Below are 15,288 nucleotides of genomic sequence, written 5' to 3' on the forward strand. Positions count from 1 at the left end.
TGATTAGCCCTAACATCTTTGGCTTTCATCTTCCACACCATCGGTGTTTTTAAATCAAGAAAGCCCAAAAGGACACCCTTGAAAGTGCTTCTGTACAGTGTGAAATATGTTAATAATTAGAGTAATTAAACCAAAGGGAATTTTTGTTTTAAATTTTCCCCTTTTTAAATTGAGTTTCATGAATTTAGTAAAATAATCTGTAAAATAACCTTGCACTCAAATCATTAAAGTGCATTTTTTCAATAAAAGTCATTTTTACACCATCCTAGTCCACCCCAGTTAAAAGCAGACATTTTGCAGGTAGTCTCAGGGATTTTTTTCCTCCCATATATTCAGATCAGGAGTGAACCTTGAGGCATTGCCAAACCTTATTCTTTGATTCAGTGTAGTAAACAAGGGTTAATTTTTTTTATGATGGGGAGGGTAAAGGAGATGCTGACTTGATTTATTCAAGACATCCTTTCCCTATTTCATTCTCTTCCATTTCCATTAGCTATCAACTCTGCAGAACTTTACTTCACTGACCTATAAGGCAAGTAGCTCTCACATCAATTCTGTACCTTAAGTCCGGGGGCAAAAATGGTCATGGAACAACTTAGGGAGCAGAAAAGAATGGCTCCAGCACACTGGGCCATTGGTCAGGGGTAGAAGGATTAATTAATTCAGACTGAGTAGTGAAACAAATGCTCTTCTGAAGTTGGCTGACAAATTTAAGTTTGGCCAGCCTAAAAACTGGTAAGTAAGCCCTGGGCTACTAGAACTTGAGTTAAGTTAACCTACCAGCCCTTGGGTTTGTTAACCAAGGGTTTCAGCATCTACATTCAACTGTAACCTCACTTTAGGAACTATTGGACCCTGTATCCCAAACTGTGACCAGCATCTACATTGTATTATGTGTACCTGAGTCCCACTGCCCAGATCTCAGATTTCTTAACACCTTCCCAAAATGTGGCTGCCCTGGTCCCTTTGTTCAGGAGCAATGTGGGAAAGTTTGGCTGTCCACCAAACTTGATTGTAGAATACAAAGTTGGCCCATGGGATTGTGGAATACTTTTGGTGACCTCTGAGAATGTGAGTCCAGCGTAGCTGCATCATCACACAAAACAATAGGGTCTCGGCTCAGAGGGTCCAACACCCCAGGAATCCTATGACCCTGGGTCTCAGTCCTGGGCTAACATTTGTGTGTATATGGACGGAGTGTTAGGCTTGAGCCTGATTTTGAACCCCAGGCTTTCACTGAAGATACACATACCCTAAAAGTCCTTTTGACCCTGCTGCTGCCTCCTTAGCCGGAGTGCCTCTTGGGTTTACACTTACCAAATGACTACTCAGAATTAGTGCACTGAGTACATTATTTGTGTTGTGCTACAGAAAAATCAACTCTACGCAGCTAAGTATCTCTGTCACATCAAAGAAGAGTTCTTCATGAACACATCTTCTGGAAGTATTTTGTACTGAAACGGACCCCAGAGAATAGTTCTTACTTAATGGAGATCATCAAACATGCTAAAACAGGACAGGATTTCTCTTGCGAAACTGTATAACTTTAAAGTGTGCTGTGCATACCCAGAAATGTATTTCTAGTATCTAATAAGAATCTAATGTTAAGGTTTTCAGTCACTGCCAATCCCTGTCTCGCCCCTGCTGCACATACAAATTCATACACCCATGTTCAAACTACCATTGACCTAGAACTATATACTTTAATCTGATCAAATTGTCCACCAGTTGAATCATGATAGTCTCCTATAATTTGTCTTCTGTAGTGTACAGAGCTGGTACGTACCTCTCCTTTCTCTTGAAATGCCTTTACTTCTTTTGTCAGCTCTAATGTTTCTTCCAATAAAGTATCCTGAGCGATACGAGGAGTATTAAATTGTTTACAAAGCCACATTGCCTAGGGAAAGAAGAGGGGGAAAATCATGGGTGCAAAGAAAATTCAACAAGTTTTGAGAAGGCCCACAGAAAGCAAAACAAGTCAGTAAAAATTAAAAATGAAGACAAATATGAATATGCATTGTTAAGAAACACAGCCACCACATTACCTCTGTTTTCATGCCCCTAACTCTCCATCCAAATTAAGGACACAACCATATGCCTGCATAACATCTTTCATGGGTTAGAAAGTAATCCAGTAGGTTTCTAATCTCAGTGGTGTGTGGGGTGAGGCAAGCAGGGAGTCTGCCTGAGGCTTCTCACTGCGTTCGTGGGCCAGATCCGGTAGTTTGGCAAGCTGAATCCAGCCCAGGCCTGAGTTAATTGATTAACCAAGATTTCACATCCCTACTAGGCACTATGAAAATCTTACCCCTGATTTTCAGAAGTGCTGAGCACCCAGAACTCCAACTTAGTTGGGAGCTGTATGTGAGCAGCAACTCTGAAAATCAAACCCAAAATATCTCAAGTTGTCAACCTAAAACTTAGAAAAGACTTCTGAAAATCTGAACCAAAATGTTTCAAATCTAATAAATGTTACAGGCCTGCCAGTAGTTTGATGTAGACACCCCTCATTTCTCACATTTTTTTCCTGTTCTGAGGTGCTAGTGTTTCTGTCTAATCCACTCTGGCCAGTCTGCTTGCTTGTTTGCCTATCACAATGGTATCTAGGCACAGGCCAAAATTATGGTGCACAAAAGCCTAGAAAACAGGAATAATAGTGATTTTTATTTGATTGTCATAATACTTTTGATGTCTAATACATAGTTATTCTAGCAGAACTGAAGGACAAGTTCTTATTTGCAAACATATGGCAGTGCAGTGTTATAATACTTAAAGGTAATATACTTACAATAGTGGTTTTTCCAGAGGCAGGTGGACCAAGTATACAAATTCTTGGAACTATAAAATAAATGTACATGAATGTCAAGATACAGAAAGGCAAGACACCTTTATTGTTTCTCCATACTATATAACAGACATGTGTAATTATAATGTAATACAGTTACTTCACCAGGATTTCTGCTTGAGTAAGGATTGCAGGATTGGGCACCAAGCTAGTCATGACTATGTCCTAATTTAATTTACATAAAGAATGTCTACACTAGGAAACCATTTTGAAAGAACTAAAATCAATGTAATAACTCCCGAAATAACAAAATCGAAATATCACGTCCACATCATGTCCACGGGGAGACCTCGAAATTAATCTGAGGAAGACTGTCTTATTGTGGATGTGCTACCTCAATTTAGAGCTCCAAGAAGCACTGGGAAGTAATTACTTCAAATTACTCTGGGGAGTAGTTATTTCAAAATGGCAGCACCAGATCATCCACACTACTGCTATTTTAAAATAAGTATTTCAAAATTTGTGTTATTCCCCAAGGGAAATAGGAGTACAGATTTCAAAATAACCAGCCCATTATTTCAAAATAAGGGGCTTCGTAATGTAGACACTCCACTTATTATTTTGAAATAAGGGGGGTTACTTTGAAATAACTCCTTAGTGTAGACCAGGGCATAGTTAGTACATTTAAGACTCTTATTTGGTCAGGCACTTAACACATGCCTAGCTTTAAGCACAGGTAACTTATTTATAACTCCTCACGGAAACAGGGCATAAATATTGAATACTTATTTTTCTAACTTTGCTTTTTATTCCCAACATGTTAAATGGTTTAGATCCAATGCATCTTACAATTAAGGATTTTAATTTTGTACATGCAGTATGATGGCAAATGCTGAAGTGTATAGTTTCTTATTTTACTTCTTTGTACTAATAATGGATTTCCTTTTAGCTTTTAAAAAATGAAACACAAATAATACAATTTCAACTCACTCCTTTCTCTACACAGGCTATGTCATGGATCGGGAAGGCTTATAAATTGCAAAATAGGCACTTTTCTTTCCTATTGAGGATAGCTACCTCCTGGGTAGAAATGGAAAGAAAATGTATCTGGAACATTTCTCAGATTGCCTGTGGGGCACACTGTAAAACTTTTCACAGTCGCAGTAGAAAATGGGCTACTCCACATTTCTCCTCTGTCCTTTTATCCACTGCCCTTCATTTCTCTAGTCAGCATTAAGATCCATTTTTTCCTCCCTTTGTGTTTATCAGTTGCATGTCAGTTTCCATTCCATGAGGAGGGGATGCAAAAGGAAAGGGAAGAAAAAGAGTTACCTGCCATGGCAGCAACCTCTTTTCCCTTAGCACACAAGTTTCTGTCTCAACTCTACTAGTATTTATTAGTTTGGGTTTTATTATTCTCTATATAGTGCGATAGCTGTGCAAGGTGATCTAAGAATAATAATAAAAAAAGAATAAGGTCCCTTTCCCAATAAATTTACAATTATATAGACAACACATTCCTACAGTGATGTAGGAAAAGATCAGCTGTGTAAAAAACCAAGGGAAAATGGGAAATATTTCTTGAGAAAGTTTTGATGCATCTTTTTGCATGCATACATTTTTTGCTGTGATCCCTTGAGTTATCATGCTACATTAACATACTGGGATTTTCTTCCATTTTCTATTGTGGGGAGAAAAGGAATCGGACTTGTAAAAAGTGACAGATAGGTATTTATTGGCAGTAGTACAGGTCAAAGAAGATGAGTTAGGGGATCTATCGAGCCAAAAACCTCTCCAGGTCTTGATAGCCAAAAGGAATATACTCTCTGATCTCAGCAGACAGGAAAGGATGGGAGTTGTATTTTTATGAGGACCTTCCAAACACTTAGGAACAGTTGGGCAGGTGCAATTTTTAAACATTCATGGAACTCAAATTACAGCTTCATCTTTACAAAGTTATTTGACTTGGAAGGTTTAAAGAAAACTCTCCCCGTATTGGTTCTTGCAAATGCAACAGACCTAGTACACAATGTAGAAAAATACTTTAAAAGGATACATCAGCTGTTTTTATCACCTAATTTCTTTCAAATGTAATGTGATTAAATCCTAGTTTCTTAAAACCTAACACCTTGAAACTGCAGCCCGGTACTGAGGAATTATTTATAAACAGCGTCATAAAAGAGTGCTCGGGTGCCAACACTAATCAACTTCTTCAAACCACTTCAAAGAAAATCAAAAAACCTTTCCATCCACAGATCCTTTTGAGGTTTAACTAGGAGCATAATTTAAAATTCACAAGAAAACCCTTAGGTATTGAAGCTTTAATACACAACTTTCTTGGACAAACGTTTGATGAAAAACGAAACGTACCATTATATACACCATATCATGCTTTAATATTGCCCAGGGCTACTGTAAATGCTCACTTTGTACTAAATCTGCTTTTCTCTCTGCTTAGTAGCTGGCAGCAGATGAGGCAGTGTAATGCACTGATTTACTCATTTGCACACTTGTAAGAATCTTCTAAGACATTTTTCCCTAAACATATGACACAAGGGCACAACTAGGGCATCACTCTATGTAATGTTTAACCCCTCAAATCTGCACACAGCTAGTATTAAATGCTTGAGGTCTACTCAGGCAACTAAATGAATGCAGAGAAATCTGCACAACACCTTTTTCTTTAGTAATAAACCACATCTCAGTGCTGAGTCTTGAAACGTAACATGGTTCACTTTCTCAAGCAGTCTTAACGTTTAGCATTCAGGTACAGTTTTAGGGGGAATTAAATTAAACCTTGCACAATGCAAAAAGATGGGCTGGACTCAGTAGGGGTCCCTTCAAAGCCAAATGATTGTACGATTAATATTAATGGGGGAAAAAATCACTTAACTTGTAAGGCAACTCCTATGTTGAACTGGAGAAGTATACAGCTCAGGACTAAAAAATTTCCAGAATTTTGTAATATGTTATGAAGGGAATGGTTATAAAGGAAGTACTCACCAAAAAAAATAATTTACTTGGATTCTGGGAACCTTTTATTACCATACCAGGATAAAATGTTCTAAACAGACATTTTTGCATTAAAAATAGCTTAGTCATCAGATCGTTCTTAAATCTAGCTTTTTAGATCACATGACAGAACAATAAAATAGTCTTGAGTATGAGAACCCAGTCACCCAATACTTGAACTAAGAGCTTCATCAGGATTGTAGTAAATTATACTCATTTGGATTGTTTGTTGTTTTTTAAAGAGTGCTTTAAATCTCATCATTAATAAAAAAGATCTTTTGACTTTGTACATGGGGTAGCTGCAGTACTTTTTTTCCACATCTCTGTTTGAAAATTTCTCTGGGGCTAAAACTGTCTAGCAAGACAAGATCATGAAAATTCATCACTTTAGTGATGGCTCTAATAAGGGATTTTTTTTCCTTCTAAACAGTCAGCACTTTCTGCTATGATCAAAAAATAAATATCAACTCTACTACAGATTTATCTTACATTGTTTTCCATACAATTTACTTTTAAAACAAGATTTAGGCTTTAATTTTAATTGGAGTTCCTTCCATGTCTTAATAGATTCTTTCAAACCACAGATAGCAGTTTTTCCTTTGACAAACAATTGCTATGGTTCTATCTTTAACCTCTTGTTTTACAGAAGTCATGAATGGCAACCTGCTTGATTCTGTTCAAATAATATTGTGGGGTTAAAGAACATATCTTAGCTCAGTTTAGCTCATGAAACTTCTCAACTGTGTACTTTCAACGGGGCTGTAAAACAGAACAGATTTCTCATGTTGCACACAGAACAGGCTGGACACAATTTGCAGGATTTGATTTTTGCTATTTAGCAGTATTTCAATCGACATCCATCTGATCACCACTAACTAAAAAGAGCTCTTAGCATCTCTTGTGATAATGATTTCATTGACGCTGCAGCAGAACTTTCATAATGGTTTACTATGGTTTTAAAGAAACATCAAAGCAACATGACACCAGCTACTCCTGACAGCTCATGCAGAACAGAAATTATAGTTCAGTTGTGCATCTCCAAATATAATCTGCCTAAGGGTGAACAGTTTGTAAATCAAATAATTTGATTGAGTGTACATGCTTTTATTGTGCAGAATACATACTACCTATTCAATTTATCAGATTTTGTTATACACATAGGTAGGCATGCTTGCTGTTCCTTCATCTGAGATGCCACTGAGCTATAGACCTCATTAACAGTAGCAAGTAACTAAGTAATCAAAAAAACAAAAACAAAACAAACAAACAAAAACAGAGAAGCTGCCAGCCTAGGTAGAATGGGAAACCAATTTTACACCTGACAAAAGGGGTAATTAGCGAGCTTAAAGACAACAGGAAATATCAGATGGGGCACAGAAAGCATTAATAATTGATACACTAGAATTCTTTGTTATTCCCTTAGAGGGCTTCATTTTTATAACTGTTAAAGTGCATTTTTTATTAGATTATCCACTAGAATAGAAATTAAAAACATCTTACAATAACTTTTTCCAAAACGCTTAAAAAATTGAGACACAGACTGAAAACTTTTATCCAACATTCGCCGACTGAACTATAGCTTTGCAACAACAGTTTATAAATCCCAAAGTGAACTACATATGGTCTCTCATTTTCACTTACCATAATCATTGTCTTGCTTTAAGTGGCTTATCATGAACTGGATGGGCTCATCAGGCTTATGGATTAACAACCCTTCAAGCATGTTCTGAAAATAAATAGGACAGATTCAGGAGGAAATTTAATACAGCCATAATAATATTAAATAAAATAAACAAACAAATAAATAAATAAATAATAATACTTTGCATTTCTATAGCAATCTTTAAGATGGGATCTCAAAAAGGTTTACAAATATTCATTCATCTTCATAAGTCCTTGAAGCCCATTTTTGACGGAGAAAGACTAAATACATAGAGATTAAAGATGATTTGAGAAGGAATATGAATTGATTATTATTTATGATGCATAAAAAAGGCCTGAAAGATTCGGGAGATGCTATTTATCTGGACAAAGTGGGGAAATTGTCTAAGGCACATACGATGAAATTCATTACGGACATATGTGCAAAGTACTTCAGAAAAATAGGAAATGACCACGTAGGAAGGAGCACTGCACAAAGCGATCTAGGGGTCATAGTGGATCACAATCTAAATATGAGTCAACAGTGTGACATTGTTGCAAAAAATCACCATCATTCTGGGAGAGTATGTCTACATTTGTTCCCTAGTTCGAGCTAGGGATGCAAATGTAGCTGACCGAAATTGCTAATGAAGTGGGGAATTAAATATCCCACGCATCATTAACATAATCTCGCCTGCACATTATTCCGCTCGCCAGCTGATTCGAACAAGGAAGTGTGCTCCGGGACGCATTAGTTCGAATCAAACCCCTTGGTTCAAACTAACGTTACTCATTTTTTAAGTAACGTTAGTTCGAACCAAGGGGTATGATTCGAACTAATGCATCCCAGAGCGCACTTCCTGGTTTGAATCAGCTGGCGAGCGGAATAATGTGCAGGCTAGATTATGTTAATCATGCATGGGATATTTAAATCCCCACTTCATTAGCAATATTAGTCAGCTACATTTGCATCCCTAGCTTGAACTAGGGAGCAAGTGTAGACGTACCTGGATATATTAACAGGAGTGTTGTAAGCAAGACACAAGAAGTAATTCTTCTGCTCTACTCTGTGCTGATTAGGCCTCAACTGGAGTACTATGATCAGTTCTGGGTGCCACATTTCAGGAAAGATGTGGAGAAATTGGAAAAGATCCAGAAAAGAGGAACAAAAATGATTAAAGGTCTAGAAAACATGACCAATGAGGGAAGGTTGCAGGGCTGGCCCGAGGTATTCTCGCGCCCCGGATACGGGCACGTGGCACCGCCCCAGGGCGCACGGCGCATGCGCAGGCCCACCTGTGGGGAGTGGGTCTGCCCCCCTACGGCGCACAAGCCCACCCCCTTAGGGTGCGCAGGCCCACCCCAGGGCGCACGGCGCATGCGCAGCCCGGGGCCCACCTTTAGGGCGCACGGCTCAAGCACAGCCCAATCTGGCCTGGCTGTCGCTGCTGGCGCGCGCAGGCGCCCCCCATCAGTTGGCGCCCTGGGCAACTGCCTGGCTTGCCCATGCCTCCATCCGGTCCTGGAAGGTTGAAATAATTGGGTGTGTTTAGTCTGGAAAAGAGAAGACTGAGAGGGGACTGTGATGGCATGCTGGGGTTTTCCCATCTCCTGCACCCCCGAAATGGCACGGACAGACTCCACAAGCCAGTAGAATATACGGTGTTTATTGCTCCTCCAGGATACAGCACAGCACAGATGTAATCTGGTTACACGGGAGGCCTAGGATGCCTCAGCCCCCCTTGAGATGGGGGAGCCTGGGCCCCTAAATCCCAGCCTGTTGCCCTAGGCTGCTTTCTCCATGATAGCAGACAGAAACTAACTCAGTCACTTCCAGCCCTGCCCCCAGCCAGGGCTCCACTCCCCTTCTTCCCATTGTTCCACTCCTGGGAGATACCTGTCTGACGAGTTTCGAAGCCCCCTTGCATAATGACTCACCCCTTGCCCTGCTGGGCCGTGCTGCTGCCAGCAGCCAGTGGAGGTCACTCACAACCCACTGCCCAGCATAGCAACCAGCAAGGTACCCCCAACTACGACACAGGGACATGACGACAACTTTCAAGTACCTAAAGGATTGTTATAAGAAGGTGAGAGAAAAATTGTTCTCCTTAATTGCTGATGGCAGGACAAGAACCAATAGGCTTAAAATGCAGCAGGGGAGGTTTAGGCTGGATATTAGGAAAAACTTCCCAATGGCCAAGGTGGTTAAGCACTGGAATACATTGGCTAGGGATGTTATGGAATCTCCATCACATAAACCAAAGCCAAATTTAGCAGGACACAGCCCAAGTATCTGCTTTTCACTGTTTTACTTGGACGAAAAGACACAGAGGTACAACAAACATAAAGGTACAGTTATCTACTTTTAATTCTATTGATTGTTAGGCAGGGTGGGGCAGAATGAGAAGAAGTTTTTTAATGTATATAAGAATGTCCCTTCTACTGTTCTGAAGGATCTCGATGAAATTTCCAGGGCAGTATTCCAGGATCCTTTCCGAAAGGATACGAGGAAAGGCTGTCTTATTTCCCCCTCTTTGGTAGGACACTTTCCTCCTACACCATTCTGCAGTGACTTCAGCAGACACCATGGTGGTAAACAGACTCAGCAGCCTGGGCAGCTTAGGACACCAACAGCAGCTGTGCTCTCTGTGTCTTTGTTACTCGCAGGAGTTAGATAGCAGCTAAAATCACCTCCACCTATGCAAAACAGCGCTAGTACACAGTGCCATCGCCCTGTACTCATACCTGTGGAAAGAGGGGCTGATTTTTTGTGGGGGAGTTGATTAACCAAATGACTCATTCTTTACCTTACCCTCTCCTCAACCTCAGCAAGCCACACTCCCCGTGGCTGCAGCTAGACAGTGGTGTTGTATGGCAGTGCATCAAAACTGAGGTGTCTTGATTGAAGCATGTCTGATTTACAACTTTTATGGGAATAGGAGAAAGATGATCTGAAACTTATCTTTTGCTTTCCATTGTGACTGTAAATACAATTATACAACTGTCTGTTTAATACGTAGCTGCTGCCAATGAGGGGGGTGCCCCATTCACATTCACATAATGTCTGACCCTGATAAGAAGAAAGAAGCAGTCTTGGGAGGACATGTTCAGTGAAGTCCTGCATGCCAGTGCTGTGTTGAACCACGATCAGAGGGTTTGATGGGTGAATATGGAAATCAGCCTGGAGAAGGATAGAGCAGACTGGAGAAAGACCTAGGAGCAGTGTTCCCTCTAATTTTTCCCATGTGCGGAATGAACTTTGTTTTGTGCACCAACGTGGAGGTGTCACACATCACACATTCATATTGATGCACATAAAATTTATGTGTTGGGGGTGGGGCTGAATTGTTCAGAAAGTAGGAGGGCTGAGACAAAGGGTTGGGGTGTAGGGTTGTGAGGGCTCCAGAGCTAGGGATACAAGTTCTGGGGTGAGGCTGGGGTGCAGGCTGCCCTGGAACTACCACAGGGAGAGAGGACTTTCTCCAGCTCTCTCTCCTCACAGTAGCACCTGGGTTATGGGGGCAGAAGCACCTCTCTCCACTATAGCAGCTCCGAGGCTGGGGCTGTAGGATAAGCGCCTCTTCCCCAGCTGGGAGTCCAGCTAGGTTGGAACTGAGGGAGGGGCACCTGCCCCCCAGCCACAGCAGGTCAGTGGCCAGGCTAGGTTGGGGTTGAGGAAGGGGCAGGCCAGGCTAGGTTGGGGCCAGGTGAGGGACACCTGTCCCCCACATGAGGGAGGGGTGCCTTCCCCTGGTTGTAGTAGATGAGGGGCCAGGCTAGGTTTGAGCCAAGGGAAGGGTGCCGCTCCCCTAGCTGTGGCAGGGCAGGGGCTGGGCTAGGGGCATCTGTTCCCAGGCCACAGCAGGTTGGGGACCAGGCTAGGTTGGAGCTAGCAGCAGGGTGCCTCTCCTCCAGCCATGGCAGGTCTGCCAGTGCTGGGTTCCCCGAGAGCCTGCGCAGCACTTAATAGTTGGCAGCACAGCTTTACAGTGAACATAGCCTAGGAGTTACAGCAGAAAAAGGAGAAGGAGATGTCTCCTTGCCTGAAGATATTGTGAAGGTCAATACTATGATAGGGTTAAAAAAAAGAGTTAGATAAATTCATAGAGGTTAGGTCCATCAATGGCTATTAGCCAGGATGGGCAGGAATGCTGTTCCTAGCCTCTGTTTGCCAGAAGCTGGGAATGAGAAATGGGATGGATCACTTAGTTACCTGTTCTGGTCATTCCCTCTGAAGTATTTAGCATTGGACACTGTCAGAAACAGGATACAGGGCTAGATGTATCTTTGATACCAGTATGGTTGTTCTTATGATCTTATGCCCCAGGATATAATACAATCCCCTTACAATCAATAGAGACCTCTATTTCAAGAGTGCCTTATATTCCCCCATTGGCATTACGTGCCACATCTCTAACAATACCACTCCACAGCAGGGGACAATAGCAAAAAACACAGCTTCACATATTCTGGCCTGTAAGAATCATGGCTGATATATGTTTGGCAGAAATGGACTGAAATAGACATTAATGTTTTCTAGCATTCTAATTTAAAAGCGCTGTTCTTCTTATATATTTCATAAGTGTATAGCGCTTTTGAACTGTACATTACCTTTTGTACTATTTTGTTACACAATATATATTGGAAATAACTTAATCTTACTTCAGAGCATATCCAGCAGAATACCTACTGCTACTGAAAGCACACATTAAATTGCAATTGAATAGGATCACAAAATTCACAGGTCCAGTGCGAATTGCATTGCTTATTGGACATTTATAATTATTATAATGTGATATTCATCAATGTACTCTAAAATTGGAAATGCCCCCCAAAATGTCAGGGCCAGACTAAGCACAGTATATTTATGTAGCTGACTGGCAAAGTGCTTTTTCAAGACCTCCTTCAGCTGCATTACTCTCCATTAAGTTCTTGGAATAGCTCTGTATCTGGTAGCTCGAAGTCAGAAGACAGATGGTCCACCTCTTCCTTCCCTCTATTCCTCACAGATATTATTCAGGACAAACAGGCAACTCTAACATTGGGATATTTCTTACTGAGAGCTAAATTTGTGAGTAAACATCACTCATGTCCATTCAATCCACCAAAAACACACTGAATTGTCATTCTGAACCTGCTGAGCTAGCAGTTGAATCTTTTCTTGGAACTTTTAAAATGACTTCATGAACCAGATTCCTCCAGATCACAGTAACATTTCATCACCACAAATGGCAATCTGACAGTCAAGAAATCTCTGCCTGCAGCTTTCTTAGCAGCGTATGTTCTTAAAGATACAAGCATCACGCACCTTCCCTGACCTGTCCACACAGGTATCAGAGAAGTGTCCCCAATGACTCATCAACGCTTGCATAACCACAGAAAAGTAGCCCTTTCTGCTGATGGACTGTGTTGTAAGGTGGGATGGAGCCAAAATAGGGATATGCACACTATCTATCACCCCACCTGCAGATTGCTAAGAATCACAGTCTTGCTTAGCCAATTAATGACCCTCCACATTTTCAAAACAACAGCTCTTGCCATGGATTTTCCAACTCTAAAATGAATTTCCCAGTAACTGGTAGAAAACCAGTGTTGCAAGTAAGCACATGGGCAATCACCACTTGCTACTCAACTGTCAATGCAGCTCTCATTCTGGTGTCCACGCTTTGGAGCGCTAGTTTGAGCTCAGATAGATCCTGGATGCCTTTTGCATCTGAAAGTTCTTCAGCCATTGCTTGTCAGCCCTAACCTGCACTATGATGTGATTTCTCCAGACAGTGCTCATTTCTTGGACCCAGAAGCAGCGATCCACCACCTGCAGCTGCTCTCTGAACACCACCATCAACCTGGAATCAGTTTTGCTGTGCCACTTAGGAATCGTTCCTCAAAAAAATCATCAGCTCCCCCACGGTTGTGGTATTTTCTTCTGCTAAGCAAATACCAGAGGATCGTCTGTCCTGAGTTTACAATGTTCAAGACAATAATACAGAGCTGTGCGGCCGCCATGCTTCTGTCAGAGATAGCAGGCAGCAAGAGGTGCCACACAGGATTTTAAGAAAAGGTGTCAAAATTATGGCATAGAGATGACATTATGGGATGGAGAAAGTTGGAAGTTTTTTCCAACTTAATCCTTATTTCCCAGAGTTCCTTGTGCAATTAATTTCTACCCTAATAAAACCTCACATCCAAAACCTTCTTATTAAACATGAGCCTCCTCTCCAAAACCCCATTTATCCAAATAAATTCCACATTTTCTGTTCCATTTAGATAAACTGAGTGTATCAGGTGAAAGGAATCTACCACACATTCACCTGACTTTTCGTTATTTATGCTTTTTGTTTACCTTTTGCATTTTATCCAATCTGAATATAAACCAACACTTTTACTTGAAAGTCCTCATGCTGTCTGGGTAACAACCACCAATGGAAAATATTTTAATCTCAGAAAAGTATATTGTTTTCATTGGTATTGCAATGTAAGTACATGAAAAATATACTGTGTTTTTCAAAAATTATTTAAAACCCCAAAACCAGAATTTGGAATCTAAATTTACCTGACAGTGATACTGTAAACATTATAAATAACAAACCCAGCAAACTTGTGAAATTATAATGAAATATAATTCTGCAGCATGATGCTAACTGGTACTTCTATGATTCTAGGCCCCCATCCTTCAATCATGTATGCACAAGTTTAATTTTACTCACATGCTTAAGGGTAGGTATTTGCATAATTGTTGATGAGTTGGGGTTATTATTTACAGTTGTTTGTGTCCTCAGCTGGCTAACAAAGTTGCGATCTGAGGATTTTCTGCAATTGCAATCATGCTGGTGTTATTCACTTCTCTGTGGCATGCAGAATGAAGTTTTGCTTTGAAAAACAAATTTTATACAGCATTGCTCATACTAAAGGGACCTCAAAATTCTCACAGAATAACAAGATTAAATTACAGAGCTAACAAATAACAACAGAAGAAGAGGAAAAGGGCATATGCAAAGGAGAAACAATATATTTTAGGGTGAGATTTGAGCATCGTGTCCTCTTCTCATAACACGCAAACTAAGGGATGTGAAAAATGTTAAAAGCAGTATGTGTTATGGCCATTTTTCCTAACAAACTGTAACCGTTGTCAGGACAATATTAGAATTCCTATCCATTAACAAACTTTTCAATAGGAATAAATTAGACCCAAGGAACAAACTGTAGGAATGTGCAACCTCTTTTTTGGCCAGGAAGTCAATCTCATTCTTTACTAAAATAATAAGACTTGTTTGTAACTGTGTTTTTATTGTTTTTCAAATAGTTGTACATCTGCATAAAGAGGCACAAAACCAGAAATGTTTGCTAAAACAACACAAAATAGACAAGTTCCAAAACCTCCATATTTTAGATTATGAATTAAGTCATTAACCTAATCTCCAAAAGAACAGTTGCCTTCACATAAAAAGTTTTAAATACAGGTTTCCTTATTAATACTCCATCATACTACTTCCCAGCCCAATTCACTAAGTAGCATTCTTAAAGCCATGCTTTGCATTTGACCAACTCAACACCTTTAACAGATTTCCAACATGTTTCAGAAATATATATTGCAATTAAACCTTGTTAATAGCCAGTGCATTATGTTTGTCTAATATGTAGCTTGTCCAATTTTCTTGAGATGGGGACAAGTGTCAGCTAAATTTTCCAGAGAAGTAAGTCCACAGATAGCGCTTGAAAAATAAAGAAGAACAAAATAAGAACAACCATACTGGGTTAGATCAAAGGTCCATCTAGTCCTGTATCCTGTGTTCCAACAGCAGCCAATGCCAGGTGCCCCAGAAGGAATGAACAGAACAAGTAACCATCAA

General features: G+C 40.4%; 1 protein-coding gene across 5 annotated transcripts in view; it reads right to left on the minus strand.

Annotated features, from left to right (window-relative positions):
* Nucleotides 1–15,288, minus strand: part of AK8 (adenylate kinase 8) — a 147,334-nt gene that overhangs the window by 110,347 nt on the left and 21,699 nt on the right. For 2 of the 5 annotated variants that reach the window (XM_075905783.1, XM_075905780.1), the window contains exons 2-5: nt 8,837–8,960; nt 7,439–7,523; nt 2,789–2,838; nt 1,787–1,897 (exon numbers count right to left, since the gene is read on the minus strand). In XM_075905783.1, coding sequence (XP_075761898.1) covers nt 1,787–1,897; nt 2,789–2,838; nt 7,439–7,523; nt 8,837–8,960 — 370 coding nt within the window. Of the gene's footprint in view, nt 1–1,786; nt 1,898–2,788; nt 2,839–7,438; nt 7,524–8,836; nt 8,961–14,145; nt 14,249–15,288 lie in introns of all 5 variants that reach the window. The other 3 variants (XM_075905784.1, XM_075905782.1, XM_075905781.1) reach the window with 2 other exon arrangements.

The sequence above is a fragment of the Pelodiscus sinensis genome, chromosome 22 (assembly GCF_049634645.1).
Source record: "Pelodiscus sinensis isolate JC-2024 chromosome 22, ASM4963464v1, whole genome shotgun sequence".
NCBI classification, from domain to species: Eukaryota; Metazoa; Chordata; order Testudines; family Trionychidae; genus Pelodiscus; species Pelodiscus sinensis.